Source organism: Platalea leucorodia, assembly GCF_965183815.1.
Source record: "Platalea leucorodia genome assembly, chromosome: 7".
In the NCBI taxonomy this organism is placed as follows: Eukaryota; Metazoa; Chordata; class Aves; order Pelecaniformes; family Threskiornithidae; genus Platalea; species Platalea leucorodia.
In genome coordinates, this window is record NC_138829.1 from 56,433,435 (window position 1) to 56,459,188 (window position 25,754).

Sequence of the window (25,754 nt, forward strand, 5' to 3'; positions counted from 1 at the left end):
CTAGCATTGTGTCTCTGTTGGTTTCAGTTCTGATTGTAGGTTGGGCTGTATTCTACAATCCCATATCATCTTGAGTACTTTCTTCACTTTCCTTAAATTCATTTGATTTTGCTGAGAAATTTCAAGGAGTGAGATGATACTTAGATGAGTAAAACTGGGGATTAGATGGGGGATTAGACGAATCCTAACAAGCATTTGCTGTGCTTTCCATGGGAAGATTTCTAAGCTTCATTAAACAAAGAGGTGCTCTTTTCCCCTGACACTTATAGATTGAAAGCATTGTATTATACCCTGCTATTAATACAAATGATAAACTGTCTTGATGGCAAGAGGCACCTTTGGTGAAATTTCAAACCATGGTCATATCCAAAGCCCCCATGAAAGGATGTGAGCTCTTTTATAGCCTTATGTACTGCAACTTGAAGGGGATTGTTCCTCATCCAAGTGCCCAAGCCATTGCAGGACAGAGGTATAAATGTCTTGTTTATGCTATTTGTCCACTTACCTGTATTTTTTCTGTTTGCAGCATTTTTGTTCCTACGTATGTCGGGCTGGTGGGAAATCTCATAAATACCATGATAGTAATGGTTTGGATCCCTTTGCAGGCTAAACCAAAGTCAGACCATTGTGTGATGGACAACAGTAAGTATTTAGTGTTTCTGATAAATAGCACACGAATAGGGACAGGGGACTGACATGCTGTGAGGACTCTGCTAAAGGACTTGGGGTTGCATTTAAGGGCAAAAACCAACCTTGAAGTGCTGACACTTTAATGCCTAAGCTGTGCTTGTGGAAGAATATTTTTCTCTACTTGCTGACCACTCTGCCGTGCAGAATTGCAGGCTTCCAGCCCAGTGCTTGCTGCACATCTCAGAAAAGGTGAACATGGACCCCTCACTGGGGGTTAGTTTGTCCCCGCATGGGAGGCCATCCCTCTGTCTCACAAGGGTCCTCTGCATGCAGACCCAGCATCAGTTCCCAACCTCCTGCTGTCAGCAGAAAGCTGGTGCTGCAGATACTCACCTTTTCAGCAAGGTGATGGTGAACCTAAGCAGACAGTCTCAGAGTCTCTTGCTTCCTGCCTCTGACTTGTATAAATAGAGTATTAATCAATATGTCATCTTCTGTAGGCACATCACAGTCTGGCAGCGTGTTCAGCATCAGAGAAATTCTACGCCTGATGAAGTTTCCGGGAGTAATGGAAGTTTTCATAGTCAAGGTCTTTGCTGGACTTCCCATAGGTAAATCTTACCCATTACCTGTGATTGCTGATGTATTTAAAATAAGATGACATACACTGTAGTCCAGGCTTGTCTCAAGTTACTGAAAGCACATTGCATTTGATCATGGAGCAGTGAGGATTCAGCTCCTAACTTGATGCTGGATGCTTTCAAATGCTCTCAGCTACATAGGGTCAAAAACCTGGGACTTAACGTAAAACAGACTACTTGCCACAGGCTGCTTCTGCAGCTTTTGGCAAATCGCTTAATCTCTCTACCCCATCCCCCTGGCTGTAAATGTTTTTTTCCGCTTGTCTGTCATTTCTGTTTAGGCTGTAACCTCTTCAGAGCAGAGGGAAATCATTTGTACTCTGCCAGAAACACTGAGGTCCTTCCTGATTTTACTTAATGATTTCAAGGGGTATGCATACCCTAACCTTTTTACCAACAACTAAAAACTATTGCTGGACGAGAGGCTGTGGCTGCTCTAACTGTCAGCTGCATGCACGTTTCTTCCCTTGCCTGCTGATGGTGGTGCTTGTTCTTCTATATATTCTGCTCGGGTTTTTGTGTCATGGTAGGAACCTGCTGCTACCTCAAACCCATCCCAAACCTGCCTGTTTCCCTGCTCCCTTTGAGTCAGTTGCTGTCCTGGCATAAGTCCATGTCTCCCAGTTTGCCTGCTTATACATATCCTTGGTCACAGTTTAATAATCTTTAATTTTGCCTACCCTCTAGCTTCTTTCCCCCCCGCTTGTCTAGAGACAAGCCAGCATGTCAGCCTTGTTAGTGGTGGTGTGAGGAAAGGGTGATGTTCTCTGCCCTTCCACACGGAGCACCTTCACAGCTCTTTTTCCAGTCAAACCTAAAAGTGCAGTTTCTCTTGATTACAGTTTCAAGGATTGAATTTTGTACACGTCAAAACATGCATATCATGCATCTAAACAAAGGCAATTTTCCCTTCTGAACAAGGATCCTAAGAGAGGATTTAAGGTACCTTAATTTTTATACTTTGCATCGTTTTCTAATTCATCTGTGTCTTGAAGTTTAAATAACATGAAACATAATTTACAAATTAAATTCTAATTTGTAAACTGTAAATTCAGTTTACAAATGCAAGTAAATTTGGCTGTAGAGTGGCTGAATCGGAAGGGGATGGCATTTCTGGGCTTGGCCAGGTTTGTCTGTTATTCCTTTCTAAGGCTCTGGGGGAACAAGTCTGACTGGAGCTGTAGAATAGCATGCAGGGAAGTTAAAGGACTTCTGATTTTTTTTTTTCTTTTTTTTTTTTCTTTTTTTCTTTTTGTGTGTAGTTGGCATTGGCTGAGATCAGTAATGCCAGTTGGTCCTACCACCACCACTGGAGACAGGATACGGTCTCGATGGACTGGTGGATTGCCCTTCTAGTGCACTTTTTAGGTTCTTCTGAAACTAAACTTTTTTAATTGTATTTTTAAAAGTGTTTATAAAATCACAGCATTTCACAGAACGAGATAGTCAAGCGATGTTTTAAGAGGGTTTTCTTTGCTGATTCTGGCTCATTTCTCAGCTTAAAGTAGCATTCATTTCTCTGTTTAAAAATGCCATCCCGAGACCACATCCATATGCAATCTGCACGATAATTTCCTGTGCACTCTCCTTTTTCCAAAGGCCGGGTGAGATGCACTTTGTTTTAGTCATCCCTGCCGAAATGCAAATTCCTCCCTGTTGCAGAAGTCGTTCTTCTTTTACCATTACAGAGCAAAAAAGCGCACCCAACCAAAATAAACATCTCCTGCCGGGAACTTCTAGGCAAAGAGGATAGAGACAGTGAAGCTGAGAGTTAAGGCAGGACGTGGGCTGATAGTCTGTCACTGAAATAGCTGGGAGTATTTCAGTGAGAATAGGAATGGGTTCATCTGAGGCACTCCTGCTACAAGTGTAGTGCTTGCACTACAGCGAGGAGTGATCAAAATCCTCGTGACTTCTCGTTGCGGGTCTCTCTTCAAGTTACTGACCGTACAATGGCAGCTGAAAGCGGGATTGGGCCATCAACTATTTCTCTGCAGCTCACAGCTGGAGGCTGAGCTCCTCATGGGCTCATTTACCTTTCATCTCCTGGCTGCAACTGTATAATTAATTAGATTGCCCAAATTACAGACGGTTCTCTGTTTACTTTGTAAACAAGTTTGTGATATACACAGAAGAAAATCTTCTGTTCCTTATGGATCTCATTGTTGTCTAAAATAAGCTTGTTTGAGACCGAAAGAGCCTCCCTGGGATGGCTGCAGGGCCAGGAACCTCCTCCCTGTGCTGCATAAAAGCAGAGAGACGGGCTCTGTGCCGCTTGCAGGAAGGGGGGTGCCAAGGGATGGACGGGCAGCAGACCGCTCCCGCACAGCCAAATTACATCCTCAACTGACCTGGGAACAGCAAGTCTCATTGCATTGCGGTAGATAAGAGACAGAAAAGAAAACACGAGGATAAGAATGTCAAACATACCTCTCACTGACCAAAAATCACCAGGGCCTTGAAAATACTGATAAATAGCTGCTTGTATGAATCTTTGGCTGCCTAATCCCTTTGGAAAACCTGGTTTTAACTCGATCTCTTTAGCACCCACATCCCATTTTTAAAGGGACTTTCTTTCACATGCAGAGTAGGATTTTGCAGTGGGCCCTGGGGCCCTGCATCTCATCGAGTTTGCAATCCAGCGTAGGAGGGCTGAGATGGGCTCCCAGAGGCCGTGCTCGCCTTTGCACGCTGGCTCTCAGTAAGGGCTGCTAAGCTGGCCCTCCCAAAGCCACGGGCTGCTTTTAGAAATGTCATGTCTTTTTTTTGAAAAAAAAGTTTGCACTCCTGTATGTCCTTGGTGCTTTTCCTTGTCTTTATCGCATCTTGCAAGCCATTTACCTGCCTTCTGCTGCATAACCCTAGTTACTCATCCCTCTAGTGCCAGGTTTTCTAAGGAGTTCACCCCTTATTTAGACCACCCCCCCAAAAAAAGGCGAGGTTTTTGAGGATATTTTTTGCTATTTTCCATTTTTTTCCTGTTGAAAACCTGAGCCTCGCAGTGTGGATTAAGGCTTATTACAGCAGCTTCTGTGTGGGATTTTGGTGTCCTCAGAAGAGCCATCCTCAGGGGTACATTACTCACATGGCCGCGCTCAGCCAACCTGCAGCCTACTCAGGTGGGACCTGCTGAGGTCTTTGTAAGAAATGCTTATGCATGTTCAGATGAGCAGAAAATCTTTTGAGTTCCATCTAGGGCTCACCCTGCGGGTTTCACCAACAAATGTGTTGCCAGTGGGAGAGACCCCCTTTGTTGATGAAAGCAGAGGAAACAGGGGTGGGTCTCCCTTGTCCAGGTAGCTTTAAGTGACCGTGCAGGCAGGGGGAGATGACACCCATCTAAAGAAGAGACCTTTGCATCTCCAGGGGAGCTGTGCAATGTGTAACACTAATTAAAGAGCACAGCCTGTCCTCCTGCTCTGAAAGAAATCAGCTCATTTGGAGGAGAAAGATCCAAATCTGCCTTAACTTGGTGAGGGACTTCAAAGGGGAGAGGAGCTGTAGAAGCTGGCGCGTGGTACCAGGAAGAAGCATCAGGTATGTAGGAAGGTCGAACCCCTCCTAGGTGGTACCTGCAGCAGGGTAGCAGGATGAAGGGTGAGCACCCGCTTCGATCTAATCTTACTGCAAGTGAAACGAAGTGTGGTTTTTCTTTCATTTCTTCACGTGTGCCTTTTATGAACATGTGCAACTCTGTTGCCTGATTTGGATGTTGTGAGTAAATACTGTTATTTGCATGTTACCTTAAGCTGGCTTGAGCTAAGAGCGATTTCAAAGTAACTGGATAACGACGGGGTGCACTCCACGGAGGGGTGTGGTGAAGCCATAAATCTTCACGAGCCCCAGCTCCCCAGCACCTTCTTCAAATATCCAGAGAGTAGCAGAGCAGGGCAACCTTCTTGCCCCCCCATCTCTCTCCCACAGCACTATGGGGCCAGCTGGGGTGCAGCTATCCCCATTAAGGGGGGAAGAGGTGTCTCCGGTGGGGTTCAGGAAGGCTTTGTGGCAGGTCCTGGGGTGGGAGGGTGGTGGTTCCTTGAGGCAAAGGCTTGGGGTGCTTGGAGGGAGGTCCTTGTTGCTGCAGGTGCTCCACTGGTAGCAGCACCATCAGGCTGCTGGATGCGGTGGAATTGTGCTGGTTTGTTAAGGTGCAAGTCCTCCACGGTGTTTTAGTCAGCAATTCGGGATCGCTCTCCACACGCTTCCGGAAAATGCCAGCAAATCCTTCCCATGCCGCGGGGTTAGTGACTCACTTTGCCAGGCCACCAGCTCTCTTCTCAGTCCTCACACATTGCCTCCTGGCCTCTGTTTTCTTCAGGAAAGAGAGGACCGCCGCTGCCTATTTACTCAGTCTTTGTACCTCAGATGATCCTATGAGGAAGGGCAGGACCCCTAATGATCGTCTGCTCTCTTCTCTCCCCAGTAGGATCAGTGCTCTCTGACGGGCACGTTGTGGGGATGTTCATGCACAGAGAGCCCCAGTTTCCTACAGTCTTGGTCCATCTGAGGTGCACAAGACATTAGGGGAGGCAGCAGCCTCCTACCCCATACCAGCTCTTTGAGAGCAATGTTTTGTCATAATATTTTTAATTTGATGGCTCTTTGTGTACAATGGGAGTGTGTGTACATGTGTCTGTATTTGTGTATGTTTGGCACTGGGGCAAACGCACACTATTGTATTTTCATGTGAGATTAAGTGAGTGGGCATTTTCCGTTATGCTTTCCAGAAATTGCCTTAACTGAAAAGCAGACTCAGCCTGTGCCATTTCTGTCCATACTTTCCTGACTGCTTGTGTCAACACTGCTACCGGTCCAGGAGAGCGAGAGATTTCACGTGCCACCGACGTCACTGCCGAAGTGTGCAGTGAAACGCTGTATTTAAGCTGATGTCACCAGGTTGTTTCCCAGGCAGTGTTCCCCATGGTGAAAATCTAAAGTTAGGCAAAAGGGACGAGGAATCCAATCAGATTATTTTTATGGTTACAGTCTTGTCTGAACAAATGTTTTCTCTCTGCCTTAATAGTTAGTTTGGCTTTCGTGATAAAAATATTTACCAGTTTATAATAAACAGCTGAATCTACAGCCTACATAGTCACATTATTTTAAAGATGAAAGTAAGGGGGATAAAAAAGTTAACATTTAAAGATTAAATTACTACACTGACTTTGAATAGGATTCTGCTCATGTTTATATCCAGTCCTGGTAACTCTAGGGAGAGCTACTGACTCATACTGGAGGTGACTGGGAGCAGGGTCTTGGCCACTATATGCAGTGCAAGTATATTGATGTATGCTTTTCATTAACCCTCCCTCTAGGTCTGTTCCTGATTATGTTTTCCATCATCTCTATGGATTTCTTTGGCTTGGAAGCAGTGGAGTCTGGATACCTGATGTCATATTTTGGTGTTCTTCAAATGGTAAGTGAAGTGGAAGTGCCCCTCTTGCCACACTGCTATCTAATTTGCTACCTTTTTGACATATGCTCCCCCAAATCCAGGCATAATATTGATGGGCAAATCCTACCTCTGCCATGTGGCACTTCGCTTCAAAAAATAGAAGTGACTCGAAATTTATTCTGTTCCTTGGAATGGGAAGAAATCAGAGCAAGGAGTGTCCTGAAAGCTGTTTTCCCCTTGTCCCTCTTTGCAGATCTTTAAGTTGTGGAGCTAAAATTTCCTTGGGCTGACATGTTGTCCTGGTTTTTGTAACAAAAATTACATTGAAGCTAAAGTGCCTTAGCTAAGGTTTTCACTGGTGCAGGTTAGGTGATTTACATTTACTTAGCACCCTGTAAATTTATGTAAGTAGACAGTCTTACTGGCATTTTCACAGATGCCTTCAGTGTCAAGGAAGGACTCGTTTCGGCTGTGTGGAAACAAGCACAGCAAGCTTGTAATTTAAAAAAAAAAAAAATTAAAGATGGGCAATGGTACGTGATTAGGAGACTTGCGAAATGGGTAAAAAGTAAAAGTCAGCTGAACGAGGCAGTAGTAGGGCCAAAAAAATAAGATACTGTATTACAGCAGAATTTCCCTTTTGGAGGAAGAGGCTAATAATTTTGCAGAAAGAGCAACAGATGGTTATAAGCAAGCCTCAAGGTAGGAATGTAAGTTAAGCAATATCCTGAAGGAGGGTGGTCTTGTTATTAAATCTGCCTTCATTTCCTGGGCATTGCCGCAGAGTTCCTGTGGGATCTGGAGGAACTTCTCATCTGGGAAATGGTAGCTTTAGTTCCTTCCCTTGTGATTTGGATTTGACATAGTGCTATCAGTCACTTGGCTCTGACCTGGTCTTACCAAATCTGGGCATCTTGGACACCAGCTGACGAGCATGGCCGTACATCACCAAGTGGAGTCTGCAGAGTAAACTTGCTGGAGCTGAGGAGCTAGTGCCTTTGCCATGTCCATTCTGGGAGGGTGGCTTTGGACTAGCTGTCGCTCAGTCCCATGTGCTCAACATCTGCTACCAGCTGGATGCACCCTCCCGTCCAGTCCTGTCAGAAAGAAGACCAGTTTCCTGCTCCACAGCATGGAAACAGCATGGCGAGTGGGGTGATCAGTAGCTGCTTTCCAAAGCATGCTTCTGATCCAAATTCCACTGCTAACAGAGGCTTTCCCTACATTAGTCTTTGTATGCCCCCTCCTAGACCAGAGTCTGCAGGAATCACTTAGGTTTTAGAGGGGCTGAGTCACCCGCTGCTATCCGCTTCCCCCTGTGAAAGTAGAGGGACTTCCCAACAGCTATGTTCTTAACTTGGACCGATCAGTTAAATCCCTGTTATGTATGTCTACCCGGAAATCAAATTTGGGGTTGCAGCATGGATATGGTGTGCTTGTTTTGAGCCAGCTAACGTGGGCAGCAATAGCACAGAAGGTAAAAACAGCACTTGTACAGCCGGGGCAGGAGTGGCTTCGTGTTGCTAGATGGAGCTTGGACACTGCTGTTAGGTCCTGGATATCTGTCTTCAGGACACTGCTGTTAAGTCTGGGATATCTGTCTGTCTTCACTGCTATTGTTTCCCAGGTTAGTTTGGTTGAAACTACTGTAGATAGGGTTACCTGTGCTGCTGTGCCAGTGCACCCTATGTTCCAGATACTGCCCTGGAAGATACAGGAATTATAGCGTTCACTCTGCTTCCTAACGAATAATCAGATGTCAGTGCTAACCAAGGACCTGCCCCTTCCCATAGTCACAGGGTTTCATCCTGCAGAGGCCCATCATACCTATTACCACGCTCTAATCCAGCAGTGGCCTACAGGCTCAGGTGCAGCATCTGCTTTGCTGGGGAGTCTTTGCCTCGGGACATTTGGCACAGAAACTAGCTTTTGTCAGCCAGGCAGTTTTCTTTCATCTATCAGTGCAGTTTCTGTCCATGTTGCTATGCATATTCTACAGCACATGACTCTGGACATCAGAAATACAGGAGTGAAGCAGTCATAGGGTACAAACTTCTCTTCTTCATGATGTCGCATTGGGGTTTGCTGTCAGAACACCAAAAAGGAAAGGGAAAACAAGTGCTTTATTCTTTTTAAAAGCCCAGGACACCTGATTCCTGGTGGCAGCAAAGCCATCTTGCCCAAGAGCTTGCAAAGCACTGCTTTCTGCTTTGTTGCTTGTTCTTTCCACTTTATCAGTGGCAGTTCCAAGCTCTGCTCTGGTTTATGCAGGACCAGATCCTCAACTGGTCCAAATGATACTCTTACCACCTGGCTTTTAAATTATTGTAAAACATTAGAATTTGTGTCTTTACCTTCAAATCAAGTCTCTGGCTGGAACCGCCCAAAGGTGTCTCTTGCAGATAATGACTAGATTAATGTTCTACGGCTGCTTGCTGTTGGGGTTCCTCCAGTGGAAGGTGTATGCAGGGAATGCAACGTGTGCCGGCTCTGTCCTGCCGAGCCCCAGAGCTGCTTGTGTGCCTTCATCTTGCCTCAGCTGGCATTTCAGATGCATTTGTTTCTGTTGTACAGTGAATTGATGCTGCTGGAGATATAAATGCAGATTAAGGTGCAAGCAAATTCCACCAGTCTGGATGGGTGAACGGTGATTAATATCTGCTGACTGGCTTCCCCACTTCACTGAGTAAATTATAGCTTTATTCCTAAGGAATATAATGTCCTTTTCAATGAATTTCATCAAACAGATCTTCAGCTTTGATTTCTCATTCCTTAGTTTGCCTTTCCATAAAAGATTGTTGGGGGTTTTCTCATTCTCCTGGGCTTGCTCTGAGCCCTCCTGTTAGAGGAAATGTCCCCCTCCTGTTTGCATCCCTCCCTGGACCTGAAAATGGGTCACCTTTAAGGACTTTTATAGATGGGAGCAGACGTCAAAGAAATGAAGGGGAAAATAAAAATAGAGCCATGTCCTGTTTACTTTAAACCTCCCTGTAGACACTGAACACAGTGCCTGGGCGGTTGCACAGCACGGCTGGCTGATACGCCCAGTGCCGTGTCCCAGGGTCTTGCCTGCTCCCAGCAGACCTTGCATGCACTAAGCAGCTTCAGAGGCACACCGGGAACAGCAGAGCAAGCAAGGCTTAGCTGAGCCCTTTACTCAACTCTTCCCCAAAAGTCTTGTGCCAAGAAAAGCATTGCCTGGTCTGCCAATTCCTGCCAATTATTAGTAGTATTATTGCTTTGTGTTATTGTAGATCCTATTTTTTTAATGAGATCTTCTAAAAACGAACATCTTCCTCTAGCACAGAAAGTGATGTTGCAGCCTCCTTTCCCAGCCCTATCAGTAATGCCAGGATGACTCGAATAGCGATGGTCTCTTCCCGCTTTCCTCTCCCGCCTCAAGGATATTATGCTCCAATTGCTTAAACTAATTTTTCAGCTTCTCAGCCTCATTTAACCTACTGTGGTGAGAAGCAGCCAATGCACTGTAAACATCTCTGTTTCTCACTGTTCCTCCCATTCAAGCCAGCTGCAGAGCACCTAGAGAGGAGGTGTTGAATGGCTTTGGGTCAGGCCACCTAATTTTCAGTAGGCAACTCAAGTACTTTGTCGTCGGTATCTCAAACACCTCTTTGCATGGGGAGATCAGCACAGACACACCGACCCCACGGGAGGTGAGGCATTTGCCACCTTTGCAGAAGAAGGATGTTAGTGAGCAGCCCAGCTAATTCAGGCAGTGCACCTGAGGGATCCCATCTGGAGCTCCTCAGCCTCACCTCATTGTGCTTGGTCCCGTCTCGTCTCCTTATGACCCTGCAGGACCCCAACATATGGGGGGTTGCCCTGTGCCCAGCCTGAGAGGATCCCTGTGGTTTTGGAAGGCAGATTCAGGGCTGGTTTTTGGAGCCCGGGAGCCTCATGAGCTTTGTCTGGCTGCTCCCCAGAGCACCTCTCTTGGTTGCTCCCTTGCTGAGCATCATCTCTGTCCACATGGGAATGGTTCACGGCACTTGCCAGCAGTGAAGTGGCTCAGCTGGTGCTGGTGGTGGGTTTTGTTCTCAAAACACTGTGCATATAGCACCAATGACCAGCACTCATGGCATGGGGCACCCTCTTCCCTTCACCAAGTTGGCTGCCCACAGCATGGTCACACTTCACCCCAGCGCTGGTGGTACATCTCCTTGCTGCCATTTGTACCCCTGCGTGGAGGGTTGTAGGCTGCCTTGCTGCTGCTCCCAGCCTGTCCCATGGAGACCCGAGTGGCCCAAACGTCTGCTGATGTATTGTTGTAAAAGTTCCCATGGAACTACCTGTTCACGGTGAATGGGGGCTTCCCGGCTCTCTGGATGAAGCACTGGCGCAGGAGCTGGTGCCAATTTACTGTTCGTGGTTAGGCAAAGAGCATCATCTAATAGCAGAGGATATTGGAAAGTGTGAGGCAGGCTTAAGTGCAGTAAGGGTGGGAAGGTGGGAAGGGGGCTCACTTCTGGGTCGGGAGAGCCAAACAAGGTCAGAGAAAGGTGTGCAGGAAGGTGGTGTCATAGCATTGGGACAATGAGCTGTCTGATGAGGAAACAAAGTTGTTTCTTGGAAAATGATATGTGACTGAGGCTGGAGCAGGCTGATGGGGAATTGAAAATAGCAAGTGGGGGTTAATTCGAGCAATCCAGGGCTCTGCAGTGATACTTGAAGCACCCAGACAGCGTGGGGCTGTCTGATGAGCTGGGACTGTGCCAGCGTAAGTTGAGGAGGAGGAGTTGGGAGGGAGATAACGAAATGAGGAGGGCAAGGCAGACAGCGGGAGGGGTACCTCTGCACCATGCATCTTGCGTTGCAGAGATTCCCTTGCTCGTGATATGTTTGAAGCAACTTTATCTGATTGCCAGTGGGTCTCCAGGCAAGAGGTGTGAGAGCCCGTCAGGGACACAATCCGTCTGTCCTCCAGGGCTGGGCTTCCAGAGTCCTCTCATCTCAGAAGACATGTGAACGAAATTTCCCTCAGAGTGAATGCCTGGGAGTGTGAGATGCCATTCACTCTCCCTCCAGAGAATAATTAATTTCATAATAATTTAAAATAATTTAACTTTGCATAATGGGCAGAAGCGGGCCTAGACTCCAGCTTTTTTTGGAGTTGCAAGCACAATACCATGGAGAACTTCCAGGCATAGTATCTGGCTCGGAAAATGCCGCCAGAGGATTAGGCAAGTGAAATACCTGGAGTCCCTGGTTGATATCTAAAGTCACATCTGATGCTTAGATTCCAAACCACAGGAGGGGGTGGGGGAAGCTTTCCTTTAAGAACTTTTTCTCCAAAAAAACAAAGCAAAATGCACCAAACAAAAACTCTGGGTGGGACAAAGGTGTAGATATTTATTACCCTGAGGATCAAGAAATCATAAGACATCTGTTCTATTTACTGCGTTTAAATTCGTATTGTTATACAAACTCCACCTCTAGCTGTGCAGCTTCTTGAGGGACAAGTTGGTACGGAGCGATCCTGAAAAGATGAGAAAGATTCCTGGAGGAGAGATTTACATTGCGTATCATCTTATCACCAGTCTGTCCCTCTTGCTTTTTTTTTTCCCCTGCACAGCAAAAGAGATGATTAAAGAGCCAGGGATTTAATTACAGCCAGGTATGCCTAAGGGGAAAACCCACTTGGTGAAAGGACCTTGCAACAACAAACACAGTTCTCCAGTTTCCTGGCTTTGAAGGATTTAAATCTGTGGAGGGGGGCAGGTTGGAGGGGGAAAGAAAGCGATTAGGCAGGAGTTTGCAAAACATAGGGTCCTCTTCCCCCTCTTCAGCAGAGTGCTGCCTTCAGCAGTTTGGTCCTCACCATCAGCTCTCCTTCCAGTCCCACCGCCCTCCTGCTCCTCTGCAAGACCTGAACTACTTCTGGCATCGCCTTGTCAGTAAAACAACTCCCCTTTCCGCCACTCAAGGTTTTTCACCACCTTCAGCCTGTGCAGAAAAGCTTTGTGATTTCTGTTGCCCACTGCGGTCTGCCCCAGCCAGTGCCCACCCGCGTGTCCCACCCCAGCCGGCACTGCGCTCGCCCTGGGAACTGCCAGCCGGGCACAATTTCAAAGGCGAGAGATATGGGTCCAGTGTGTGGGAGGCTGCCTCTGATGTGAATCATGCTATCTGCGCCAGGGATGGGGCCCTGCATCTTCTCTGCTAGGCTCTACCAGCTTATCTGGCCTGCTGCACCTGCCTCTCTGACCTTCTCACATATTTTCATTTCCAGGCTGTTGGGTGAAAGGGAATTTATTTTGTTGCTGGGCTCTGTCAAGCTTTTGATCGGTGCTCATGGAAGAATCTGTAGAAAGAGTCCTGTGTCTGCTGAGCACGGAGGACCAGCCGAGCATCTGCGTAACTCCTCTAGCCTCCACCGATGAGGTTAGCTGCTTGTGGGTGCCAGTCCTGCTCAGCAGCAGCTCCAAACCGGCACCTTTCTTTTCCATCCTGCAAAGGATTTCTGAAATTTGTTAATGAGCTTAACAATAAAATGGGCAATTGGCTCTCCTGAGCAAATGGGAGCTGCTGTCTTCCCAGAAATCAAATACAGTGATAGAGGTAAAGAATATTTTTCTTACATGATCAGCTGAACTAGTGTAACGAATCCCCAGTTTGGCAAACCCAGCATAACGACAAGGAGAGATTTGGCTATTCTTGTGCATTTATTGGGAGACTTATTTGCCTTTAAAGAAGGAGGGGGAGAAGGAAAAAAAAGATGAGTTGGTTTATCCTGTGACATGTGTACACAGCCAGGGGCAGTGCCTGTTATTTCACTTGCAAACAATTTCCTCTCTCTTTTGTTTATTGATGACAGAAGGCATTCCAGCCAGGTACACTGGCTCTTCCCCGACTTCAAAGGAGGTCAGGTTACAAAGGCAAGTACCATCCAGGCAAAATGAAATGCAGAAGGGCAAGGCCCATCTCGGGGATCTCCATAGGAAGCTGCATGCAAGGGAAAAGCCCAGAACGTGCCAGCAGGAATAAAAATAAGGATAAATCCCATTGCTGCCTGTTTGGTGCCACCAGGGCTTATCCATGGGAGTGATGATGGCCAAATCATCTGGGATGACCCTGCTACCCCCTGACAATGGCAGCATGCATCCAAAACCTTACGTGGGAGAGTGCATATGAACCACCTTTGCTGCCTCCTTCCCGGTGCAGGCGGCTGCTGCTCATGCAAACCAGGGGACTGCGTGCCCAGGGAGAATTGCAGGCTGGAAGTAATCGGTTTTCAGGTCTCAATTCAGACTGGAACTGAGGCCAGACCTCCTGGTGACTGGAAACATTATCCAGCACCTAAATCAAGGCACTGGTGTCTGATAGTGTCCAAAGTTAGGATGATGGGCTTTGCCTGCCTGAGGCTCATGGCTAGATTGGCAACCACCATGGTGGGGAGGGAGTCTGGCAGCCCAGATAACCACCAGGGAGGCTGCAGTCTGTATAACCCAAGGATGGCTGCTCAGCCCGGAAGGGAAAGCAGGTGACTTGGGCTGATGCTTGCCCTTGGAGATAGTCCTAGCACTGAGTTGGTTGGTTCAGCAGTGGTGTTCTGCCTTGTGCTCATATTGCTGTAGTCCGAGTGATGGGGAAGCCCGTGCTGAATGCCTTGCCACAAGGACCACCGCCCTGCCCCACTCACTCTGGGGACAGCCCTGGTGGCCTCCAGTTTGCCTGTGTTCAGGTCCTGCCTGCTCTGCTGCAGCGGCACTTGTTCCCTGCGCTTCGGTGCTCACATGTAGTGATGGAGATGTTTTTGGGTACGCTACTCCCATAGCCATCAGACCAGACTGCTCTGGGATGTTGCTGATGATCTACCGCAATGACTCAAGGGAGGGCAGGGATCGGGCTGCACTTGCACGGTGTATCCTGATTAAATATGTCGTTCAAGTCTGGGCAAATTGAGAAACGTTTCCTTTCCTCCGGTGGCTCAGCAGAGCTGAACTGTGGTTCGGGTGATGCCACCGCTGAGTCAAGCCATGCCCTGTGACAGGGCTCAGCCCCGGTCCTGCGTGACTCAGCACAGCCCCCGCTGGGGCGAGCCGGTGGGAGGGACTGGGAAGTTGCAAAAAGTTAATGACGATTCTTCATTTTAGGAGCACTCAGCTTAATGAAGCGTTACTCAGCGGCTTCTCCACCCACCCCCAGAGTAGGAGCCGCCGGGGCTGGTATCAGCCTCCTCCTGTGTCCGTGGCAGGGCTTTCGGCCGGGATGATTCAGGTCACCCCATGCATCGTCCGAACATCGCACCGCAGCAGGTCTGCCAGTGTCCCTGAGGCCACTCGGCGGGTGACACGGCCCAGGAGAGATACATGGGGCCCATGCCACCGTCACGTGGTGGCCGGGCATACGTGAGCCAAGCTCTCAAGCCCTGCCTGCGGGTGGGGACAGGGACAAAAAGGAGGAAGGAAAAGCATTTACTGGGAACCAAAATGTCTGCTTGGCGCGATGTGCCCTCGTGTCAAAAATAGCTTGTGCTCTGAAGCAATGTGAAAGTCAAATTTTGATGTTTTCCGTTAAGTTGTAGCTTGTTGGAAATACATTCTATTTGTAGCTATTGTTCTTTATGTCAACTTTATTTTATTTTCACTCAATTGCTTTTTATTTTTGCTTTTTAATTTTATTTTAATAATTAAATTGCTTTTTCTGGACTGCTTGTCCTAGATTAACATTTCCTTTCTTTTTAATAGCTTTCTTATTCATTGTGCACTCATTTCCTTTCAGTTGAGTTTGGGTTTCACCCTTAGGACTAACGGAGCAAAGTTAAGCATAGCATCGTTCCAGGTCCAAGCAGAGCACTGAGGTTTTTCTCCAGGCTGGACTGCCATTGAAACAAAGCCATCACACCAAACAAAGCATTTTGAACGAGAGCTTTTCTTTCAAGTCAGAGGGATTTTCACTTAGATCAAACAAACCCTTTCAGGGCAGGGAAAACTCAGTAGATTCCTATCTGTCCCTCCCCTGAAACTCAGTTGGTTGGGGTTTGTTTTCAAACTGATGTCTTCCAGCCTCTGTCCTCTCATGTCCACTTGGGCCAGCGTCACTTGAAGTATGGGAGATGCTGAACAGAGAAATAAAAGAGGGAATCTTTGCTTTGCAAAGTACTGGAAAAGCCAAATAAATACTTTCTGGGATTTAATTTTATTTCTTCTCCTTTCCTCTCTCTCTCTCTGCAGGTTTTATTTAAAATCTGTAAAACCAGTTCCCCATCCCTCATATCTGCTAATACTACTGTATTAGCATCTCTGGCATACTTGTTTCCTGTCTAAAAACGATGAACCACCCAATTTGTATATTTATAGTTTAAAATAATGGCAAGAGAAGGTACAGGAAAGCAGGCATTTTCCTCCTCTGCATACAAATGGGCAGTTTTTCTTTGGAAGGACTTGCCAAGAATGAAGACAGTATTAATTGTATTTCACAAACACATAATGAGTTAGTTCGAAAAATTCATTTGTATTTGCAAGCATCTTTAGAAAGTTTCAGTCACTACTGGTGAGTGGGCAGTGATGGTAAACTCAGGTGTGCACCTTGAGTAAAGACCTTCAGCTGATAAGATGGATCTATCCCTAGGGTCCAAAATGCTTGAAATAATGGATCGTGTCTTCCAGCCATTTACCATGACAATGAGGTTCCTTTTTCTCCAAAAAAAGCAAGGGAATAACCCATTTGCTGCCTTTCATTTGCTTGAAGCACTGTAGCATTTTTCATTTGAGCTTGTTTAAATTGTTATTCATCGGGCTTAACTGTGCTTGTATGCTTCTTTTTCAGGTTGTCCAGGGTCTTGTTGTTGGAAAACTCACTAACCACTGCACGGAGAGGACCCTGCTCAGGCTCAGCGTCTTCGTCTTCGCCGGCGTGGGCCTAGGCATGGTAAGAGTTGGCATGAAATCATATATGGTGCCTTTTAACAATGCAGCGGCATGAGATCCATGAGATCTGGCTGCGAGCTCTGCCCCTTGAAATGCCACCACTGGCTTCGCTGAGTGGTCCTCAGGGGGGAAACCAGCTCTCCTGGGCCTCTGTGCAAACAGAGCCGCACTCAGCGTAAGCACCACACCAAATAACGATAAAGAGCCGCATGAGTAATAGTTACAGGGATTAAAAAAAAAATTAACCTCGCACAGAAACTTGTTAAGTCCCTCCTGAGTCACAGGATTTGCATAGAAATCCTGCCCTTGGTCTTGTCAGTGACTGTGTTTCCTGAACTACCCAGAAAGTAAATTAAGATTACGGGGGGGAAAATCATTGCGGTTGTATGCTGCTGTGAGAAAGCGGAGGTTGTGTGCTCTTCTTCTGGGGCTTTATTTTTGCCTAATTTCCCCAAGCTGAGAGTATTTGGGGAAGGAGGTAGCAAGGCAATAATTTTGTTCCTCCGTTTTGGGATGAGTGATGGTACTCGTTGCTGGTTGTATCTGCATGGGCGACACTCAATGCCAATCTCAAACCGTAATTGGAAAACTGAGTTGACGTAGGTAGCTCTGCCAGTAATCATGTTTGCTCAGATAAGCCACGCTCAGGGAACTGATAGATCTGCCCATGCGATGGGGACGTAGGAAGGGTGAACACCAATGGGCCCAAAGGACAGTCGAGCTGCGTCAGCCTTTTGATGTTCCCTGCAGGATGTGGCCTCAAGCCTTGCTGCCAGGGTGCCACTGCCCCCGCTGGCGCAGGTAGGATGGTTGCCATTCCCACAACCGTGCTGCAGCCACAGGGAGGTCAGGGCCAAATCCTGGAGGGTATTGAGGCTCGTGGTTCCCAGCTGCACGGATGAGATGAGGCACCTACACACCTTTGCTAATCTGAGGCTAAATCACATGTCCAGGATGAAGCTAGGAAGGGAGAATGGATGCAGACGAAAGGTTGCCTCTGCAGATGGAGTGCGGTCCCCCTCTCTGGGATTTCAGGGCTCACAGAGATGCTGCCGGGTAGTGGGATGCTTGGGAAGGGTCCCTTCTGGCTGGTGGTGCCAGGTTTTTGGCTGGCATCGATGTGCCACCTTAGCATGGGACATCTGCACAGGGCTTGGTGCTCCAGAGCATGGCCCAGGAAGGGCTTTGAAGGTCTTGCAATTGTTTTTTGGTCATGAGTGGGAGCAATTAGGTGGGACCAAGGTGGACCTGGCCCGTCTGGAGACCTGGGCGCAGGGCAGGGTGCTGCTGGGACTGGTTCCCCATGCCAGAGCCTAGTCCCACAGCAATCAGGTAGAGGGGCAACCATGGAGTAAATGGCTTTTGTGCACCAAGGTCTCACTGAGAGGGAAGGCTGGAGGCGGCTGGAGGTAGGAGAGAAAGTGTCGATGGCAGTGGAGGGGCACACAGGGCGGCACAGCTTGCAGCAGCTAATGCCCCAGCCTGGGGAGGCTCACGGCGGCTGTGTGTGGAAGGGAAATCGCTGCTGGAAGTTCGTTTTAGAGTTGGCAATTACACCAAGCCCGGAGGGCTGTGGACATCCTGACAGCATGGGCCTGGGGACAAGGGTCAGCAATGACTTCCCACGAGAACTATTCATAGGCAAACGCAGCTGTGATCCTCTGCACCGGGGCCGCCTTATTAAAAAGCGCTCTGTTCGAGCGGCTGCCGAGGAAACATCCGTTTCGGGGGTGGCTTTCCATCTTGGCGGGGATGAGTGCTGTCACAGCGGCAGGCCCCGAATGCAGAGATTAATGCGTGAAGCTTTTAATCCTGCACAGCCGCTGGTGGAGCAGCATCCTGCCTGCTGTGTCCTTGCTGCATCTGGCCTCCAAACGAAGCAGATCCCCCACCCAAAGGGTGGAAGTGAGGAGAAAAGCTAGCTGTTAATAAAAGACACTCTGAAACCCATCTTCATATCGCTGGGAGGTGGGCTGAAGTGTTTTTGGAAGGTGGGCACCAGCGGCAGCAGACAGACAGACAGACGGCGATGCAGCTGGGAAGAGACTGCAGGATGTTCCCAGCAATCGGCAGCTGGAGAAGGGAAGGGGTGGGCTGCGAGCTCAGCAATAACACCTGGAAAAGGAGAGGAGGGGAGAGCTGGTGTCTGATCTGCAGATACAAGCCGGGAGTGCGTGGGCAGGGATGTAGGAGGGCTTGGCGGTTGCGACGGGGAAGTTTTTCTCTTTGTCTGAAGGCATGGCTGCGCCTTGTCCTGCCTTGCTGCCTGCATTTCCCAGGCATTTGCTTTTTGAGCCTGTCTGCTGAAACTCCTGGTTCTGCCCCTCTCACCTGAAAAATGCCTTCAGATCTGCCTAGGTCAAAAAGACTGCTACCTACCTGGCTGAGGAGTAGCAGAGACCGGGCTCTGCCTGGCTCCGTCCTTTCCAAGTCCCAGGGGAGCGAGGAGCCATTTCCCCTGGTTTTACAGGAGGCACAGATGTGGCTCAGCTCTTTTCTGCCGGCTTGCTTTGGCCCATGAGGGAATTCATACAAGGCAGGGGAAGGTTAAAGCTGTTTTTTCCTATGGGCTCTGCAATGTTGTCCTGCAATGACATTTGCCCTAGCAAGGAATTATTCTCCCTCCGTCTGAATGTTTATGTACCAAATACCTGTTCCTCTGTCTTTGTTCTCCAGTTCCTTAATCAAAAGTGCCTAGATCTTAACCAAAATGTAGGCAAAGAGTCCCTCCGAGGAGAGAAACCTGTGTGTGAGTCTAAAGGGGAACTAGGAATAAACCTCAATATTTCCAAGTGATTAGTGAGCAATGTCTCTGGGCTTCTCCATCTTCTGTAGCCAAGAGGCAGAGACCAGATCTTAGGAGAGAGAACCCCAGAGAAAGAATCTTCTGGCTAAACCAGCGACAGAAATGTTTTCTAGCCGCAATAACACACCTTGAGACACGGGTGAGGGCAGGAGACTTGCAGGAAAGGGGGAATTTCCTTTCCATGCCCCAGAGAAATCCATTCATTTGACCAGTAGGGCTTGTGAATGAGCTGAGAGCCGCTCTAGCCCCACGGCTTAGGGAGCTTCACCGCTTTTGTTTCAGTATTAAACAGCTGGAGGGATGTCTCCACTAAGAATACATGCAATAACAAAATCATTATTCTCCCTAATTATGCTCGCTAATGTGCACTATGGCCAGAAGACCTATTCCAGATTACTGAATTCAGTGAATTTATTAGCAAGGAAGCAGCAGAACAGGATTAGAAATCCCAAAGGTACGGCATTACATAATGCACCGTGCTCATTTATTTTGACAAGCTCAGTTTAGTTTTAATTATTTATGATAATGAACTGAAATGCCTTCTCTAGGCTGTTTTGTATAAGTAATGGAGGCTTCCTGAAGTACACCACATGCATCTGCTGTTCAACATTTCCTCGGGAGTTGGACAAGAGACAGAAGACAGGGGGGAAGGGTGCGGGGACGTCACTAATTCCCAGACGCTAAAAATACCGACAGCAGTGCCGGAGAAACGTGCTGCCAGATTGTAGGGTATCGTTTGCTACTTGCATTGCATGCTTGGAATAATTCGCTGCAGACAAATGGTGGGCTATAAAAGACCCTGCTATGGCCAAAGCCACACCATCACGTACCAGTTGTGGATCCCACAATTTACCTAAGTCATAGGTTTGGCTCGTGATGTTTTTCTAGGTTGTTTCTTGCCACAAAGTCACCACTTGTGTTCTTTAATGATCCGTCGTCTGTCCCTTAGGCCCTGATGAGGACCGTGTGGCACTACTGCATCGTTGCAGTGCCGCTGGTGTTCGCCTTCAGCACGCTGGGCACCATCACCGACAGCATCCTCACCAAGGCTGTCCCCTCCTCTGACACTGGTAAGACTCATCAAAAAAGATCAGACTGGTCTTTTCTCATTTTTGAGTCCATCAGGTGCTTCCCAGCTCACACCGCTGCTATCGAGCGCTGGGGCACATTCATGGCGAATGCCCAGTTCCCCAGCAAATCTGACTTGGCAGTTGTGTGCAGCGGGTGTCAGCAGAGCAGATGAATGGAGACTGGTGGGGCTAATACAGGATGAGCTTGAACAACATTGAGCAAGCATCCTGCGACCCCGTGCTGCCAGTCCTGTGCCACCTGCTGACATCCATAGTGCCAGACGCAGTAAGGGAAGCCTCTCCCAAACTCTCCATGTGAACGCAAGATATGTTCAAGAAAAAAAAAAACAGCCGCTTTTCCACTGTGCGGGTGACTGAGGGGGCTGTTTGTTCATGTCTTTTAACTTAGGGCATCTCAGGAGGGTATTCTGGATCGCTCTTTGGAAACATGTTTTGCCTGATGCAGTAATTGCTGCCCTCTCTACATTTTGGCCATGTTTTAGTCGAAGAGTTACTATATTTCTCTGTATAAGAGGGCTGAAATGCAGTGGTAGACACACAAATCTTTATACCTGGGCTTTTTTCTTCTGTCGACAAAGGAAATACGCCTACATTATTGTCACGGGAGCCTTGCTGAGTTTGTCCCAGGATGGAGCTGGGTTAACCCAGTTTGGTGTCTTTTGCTGAAGCTCTTTCAGGGTTTGCTCCCCAAGCTGCGTTCACCAGGTACAAGAGAGTTTCTCTGCTCTAGCTGAGCCTTTCTGGGATGTCAGCCTGCACCCTTTGTCTTCCCTAGCAGCCCTCTGAGCAGATACCTCTGCACAGACCCTACCGAGAATGGCAGTTATAGTTTGCACAGCCCATTAGTGAAGTTTATAAAGCACTTTTGAGATGCTTCTGGATGAAGAGCTTTCCCAAATGTCACTTCAGTAGTTTATTTGTAGAGCTGACCACCGCATCTCCTACCAATGCTGGGAGCCCACGATTTCTGAGTGCAATACTTCTACCTGGGAGGACCACTTCGTTCCCGGGGAGGAGAGGACTGGGCATGTCCCAACCCCTGTGCTCGGATGGGAAGAAAATCTGCTGTTTCATGAGTTGGAGTGATATTCATGCAAGGAGGGAGAGCAGGGGGGGAAGGGCACCAAGTGGCTTTGGGATGTACAGCCAAGCTGGAATTCATCCAGGCTCTTCTCAAAGGGGCTTTGTGAGGAAAACTGGAACATTGCTTGGCTTTTAAAGCCTGAAGGCAAGCTTCGGTCAGAGAGGAAAATGGGTTTAGTTGCCTCACCCTGCTCCCTGCTTGCGTATGTTGTTAGGTCAGCTTGCGCCTTGGTGGGATGGACAGTGTCCGCATGGCAGGGCAGGACGGCAAGGAAGGACGGAGGCAGCCCGCGGGGTGGTGTGGACAGTTGGGAGGGGGTCGTGGGATGTCGGGCGAGCCACGGGCTATCCGGGGCTTTCTTCTGCCCATCCATCCTGGGCTGATGCCATGCCAAGTGCTACTACAAATTGCAGAGTTACAGCTGGCTCAAAACTGGGCATGCCAAGGAGGGATGCTGCTGGCACAGAGGATTGCAGTACTGGGGGAAAACCTTGTCTCCACCGCTCCACCCTGGCCCTTGCCTTTCAAACTCTGCTTCCTCCTTGGAGTGTTTCCAAGGGAAGAGGCATCTAATGGTTTTGTGCTTGTTTTGGACGCACCCGGGCCGGGACCGGGGCGAAGGCAGGAATGCCTGACACAGCAGAGCCACGTCCCGGCAAGCTGCCTCTCCGTAGCAGCTGTGGCAGTGATGGCGTGGGTGTCTTGCAGAGAAATGCGGCTATTAAAATGCCTGCCACCCGTCTCTGGCCGTGGGTGGCACCCCGCGATGGCTGCTCCACCCGTATGGCAGCTAAAAGGCCGCTCCTTTGTATCTGAGCCCAAGACCAGCTCTGCAAAGCGAGCATTTTGGTAGCACATTAGAAATCCCCACTTTTCTAAAAGCATGGAAATCTGGCTTTATGAAAAAGCCTTGCTGTCGTCGTGTCAAAAACCTGAGCGCTAGCTTGCAACAACTTTTAGTTAATGCAAGGAAATCACACACTGGGAATTTGCCTTTGGAAACATCACTTTTGAGCCTTGCTGCTGTCTTTTCCTGATGTTTTTGACAGCCTGGGGCCAGCAGAGTCCATGGAGATTTTTCTTTGGGCCAGGGAGAGGCTTTCCAAGGAGCTGGAGGTTGGGCTGAGCTCAGGTGTCCATCTCATTGCAGGGCTGGAACGGATGGGGCGTTGCAGGAGGATAACCTGTCCGCCCTTGCTAGGCACTGAGTCACTCATCCTTGCCTTTTAAATAGGTGTCTCGGAAAGGGAACAGTGGGATGTAGGATGGCACCATCCCTTGCACGCATCATCCTGCTTTCAGGACCGATCCAAGGTCACTTCCTACCAAGGCTGCTGAGTTTGCCACTAGCTCTTTGCTTATGGCTGGGGCTTTGCACGGAAGCGAAGAGAGCGGAAATGATTTCATTCATTTCCCTTTGATATTTTTTTTTCCCTCTCCTCATCTTCAAAGGCAGGAAGGGAAAATTCTGCCCCACGTGCACGTGCTGTTCATCTGGGCGTGTGAGCTGGTGGGAGGGCAGCCCCAAGCCCAGGGGGACTTGCATCCGCACAAGCACTCCTTGTCAACCCCAGTCCCTCCCCGAGAATGGAGGTCTTGTTTCTGCGCAGAGCCCTCCGCCCTCGGGGGAGGGAGGGAGGAAGCCCAGCAGAGCCTCCCTGCATAACGGGCCCACGTTTTGTGATTTTATTTGTTCGTCTGACAAGAAACCTTAGGAGGAGAGCTTTCAGCCAGGCAGGGCTCGGCGCATTGAACCCCCCCAGCTTTGCTTGGGCTTTGCTGGTTTGGAGGCAGCCGCTGGTGGCGATGACCTAATTGTTAAATTAGGCCCTGCGATTGCCCCGCAGGCGTGTGGCTGATCCGGGCCAGCACCATCATCTGAGCGCGGCAACAGGATGTGAGCTGGAAAGGAGGGCGAGCCAGGGCGCTCCGGCACAGCAGAGGGTGGGAGGAGGGATGGAGCCGCCCAGCTTGGGGAGCCTCAAGCACCCAACCCTGAAACCTGCGGGAGGAGAGGAGGGCTGGGGCAGGAGGGGAGGATGGGCTCCTGGCCGGGCTGGGCCGTGCCACGTATGGGAAAAGCGGGGAAAAAAGCTGGGGAGGGAGAAAAAATGGCAGGGAAGGTTCAGAAAGTGAGATCGCCGTGGTGAAGAAGGTGAGCATTGTGCGTTGGCAGAGCTGTGCAAAGCGATGCAGGAATTTTTCTGCTGATGTGGTGACCTGTCCCAGCTAAAGGTCTTGCCTTAAATGAGATCCATCAGATGCACAGCTTTGCAACAGAGCTAGGGCCACTCTGCAGAGCCGAGATTTACAATGTCCCAAAGCTCGAGGGCATCTGACACGAGGGATCTAATTTAAGCCCATTAAATAGAAATTATCTTTCTCAGCGACATGTTACAGAAGTGCAGAGGGAGAGCCTGGTCTTTTAAGAGGATGGATTTCTTCTCCAGGAAAAAAAAAAAAAAAAAGGAAAGGAAAAAAAGCACCTCCTCAATCATAAGAGCCAGTTTGGCAATTGTACGTAGTAATTAGATTAATTCAAATACCTAGAGGGGAAAAAATAATTGCAAAACCTGCCCAGAAAGTTTGGTGGTTGTGGGATGGTTCCCATTGGCAAAGGGTCAAGGCGAGGTCCCACCCATCGCCTTTGTGTTCCCATGCGCGGGAGGAGCGCTCGGCAGCGCTTCCCGGGAGATTTCCCTCTCCGCACAGCTACGCCCTCGGCTCGGGCTCATTGCACAAGTATTTTAAGCACGCTGATAAAAGCCCAGCAGTCACTGGCCGGCATTACGCGAACACCTGGCTGCCTCTTCTCTCCCTGAGCTGGGGATGGCTTCCCTGTGGCTGCCCACGTTAAGTATCACGCTTGGCTCCACATCTTCTTGCATGTGGGACAGCATCCTTCTCTTCCCAGACAATGCTGGCCTTGTGCAGCAGCAATGCCTCAACGCATGTCTTGGTGGAAAATTGATGCCAACAGCCCAAATAATCATACCGATGTTAAAAAAAAATGTGTAAACATCATTTCAGAGCGGGGCACAAGTTTCATGCATACATTGCCTGCTTGCCCTTCCTCCCAGTGTTGGGGGCTAATGATTTTCTGGCTGGCCAGGTATTTTCTGCTCCCCTGAGCATCATAGCTGTTCTGCACGAAGACTGCAGGGCAAAGAGCATGCCGGGTGCATGGGGGCTGTCTTTGCATCCCATGGGCCATCCTGGCCGTCTGTCTGCGCGTGGAAAAAAACCTGCCTTTGCCAAACTGGAGGTGCTTCCCCGTCCACCGGGTTCCTGTTAACGATGCAAATGGGAGAGCTGCTGGAGGGGGAACTGGCCCAGCCACGTGAAGGGCTTGCATTTCCATCCAAATTGAAATATCCGTTCTTTTTGCAAGGAGGGGTGGGGGAGTATCTCAAGGGGGTTCGGTCTTTATCTGTGGCTTTATTTATTTGTTCTTAAAGACCTAGTTAGACCTAAGCGTCTTACTCCTGCTAAGCCCTAGAGAGCTGTTCCTCTGTCCCACACTAGAGAATAAATGGCAATAGCAGCTTGGGTGGAATGGGGCCCTCTCAGGTAATTATGATATTGGAAGAAACCGTGATTTGCTTGGAAGCTTCGAACACAACCCTAGAAATTACCTCTCCATCCCTAACCCCATGCAGTGGTTACCAGCCCTGTTGAGTGCAACGTTCGGAAGCATCTTCTGGGGCCAAAGGCATCCTTGGAACCCGGTGAAGGCAGTGGTGAGCACCAGCTTGCCTTTTGGGCAGGATTATAGTCGTCTGGACCGCTCGGTGAAGAGCTGAGCTGGCTCATGGTGGAATCTAGTCCCAATGCCTCCAGGAGTCCTTAGCCTTAACGAACCCTAATTGGACCTCTATAAATTAATGCAAAAGATTATTTGAAGTGATTTGCTACTACTGCAGGGAAATGCCACCAGGGATGAAGGGGCTCCCGCACACAGTTGTCTGCTTTCCCATGCCAAGATTTGCTCTCACCCTGCCGTCTGCATGTCTCTGCCATCTCTCCTAGGTACCATGCTCGGGATTTGCGCCTCGGTGCAGCCCTTGACCCGGACGGTGGGCCCCACCATCGGTGGAGTTTTATACAAACAATTTGGAGTCTCCTCCTTCGGCTATTTACAGCTAATTGTCAATATAAGTTTGTTTGTTTACCTCTTAAAGAGTAAAATCCCGCTGAGAGAGATGAAAAGCCAATAA

At 48.8% G+C, this 25,754-nt stretch overlaps 1 protein-coding gene across 1 annotated transcript in view; it reads left to right on the top strand.

Annotated features, from left to right (window-relative positions):
• The window catches only part of SLC67A1 (solute carrier family 67 member 1), a gene marked incomplete at its 3' end in the record, with an annotated part of 62,907 nt that extends 37,153 nt beyond the window's left edge, over nt 1–25,754 (top strand). Inside the window, exons 5-10 of the mRNA XM_082318625.1 lie at nt 527–642; nt 1,131–1,241; nt 6,587–6,687; nt 16,456–16,557; nt 20,312–20,432; nt 25,567–25,754. Of these exons, the coding sequence (XP_082174751.1) occupies nt 527–642; nt 1,131–1,241; nt 6,587–6,687; nt 16,456–16,557; nt 20,312–20,432; nt 25,567–25,754 (739 nt within the window). The remainder of the gene's footprint in view (nt 1–526; nt 643–1,130; nt 1,242–6,586; nt 6,688–16,455; nt 16,558–20,311; nt 20,433–25,566) is intronic.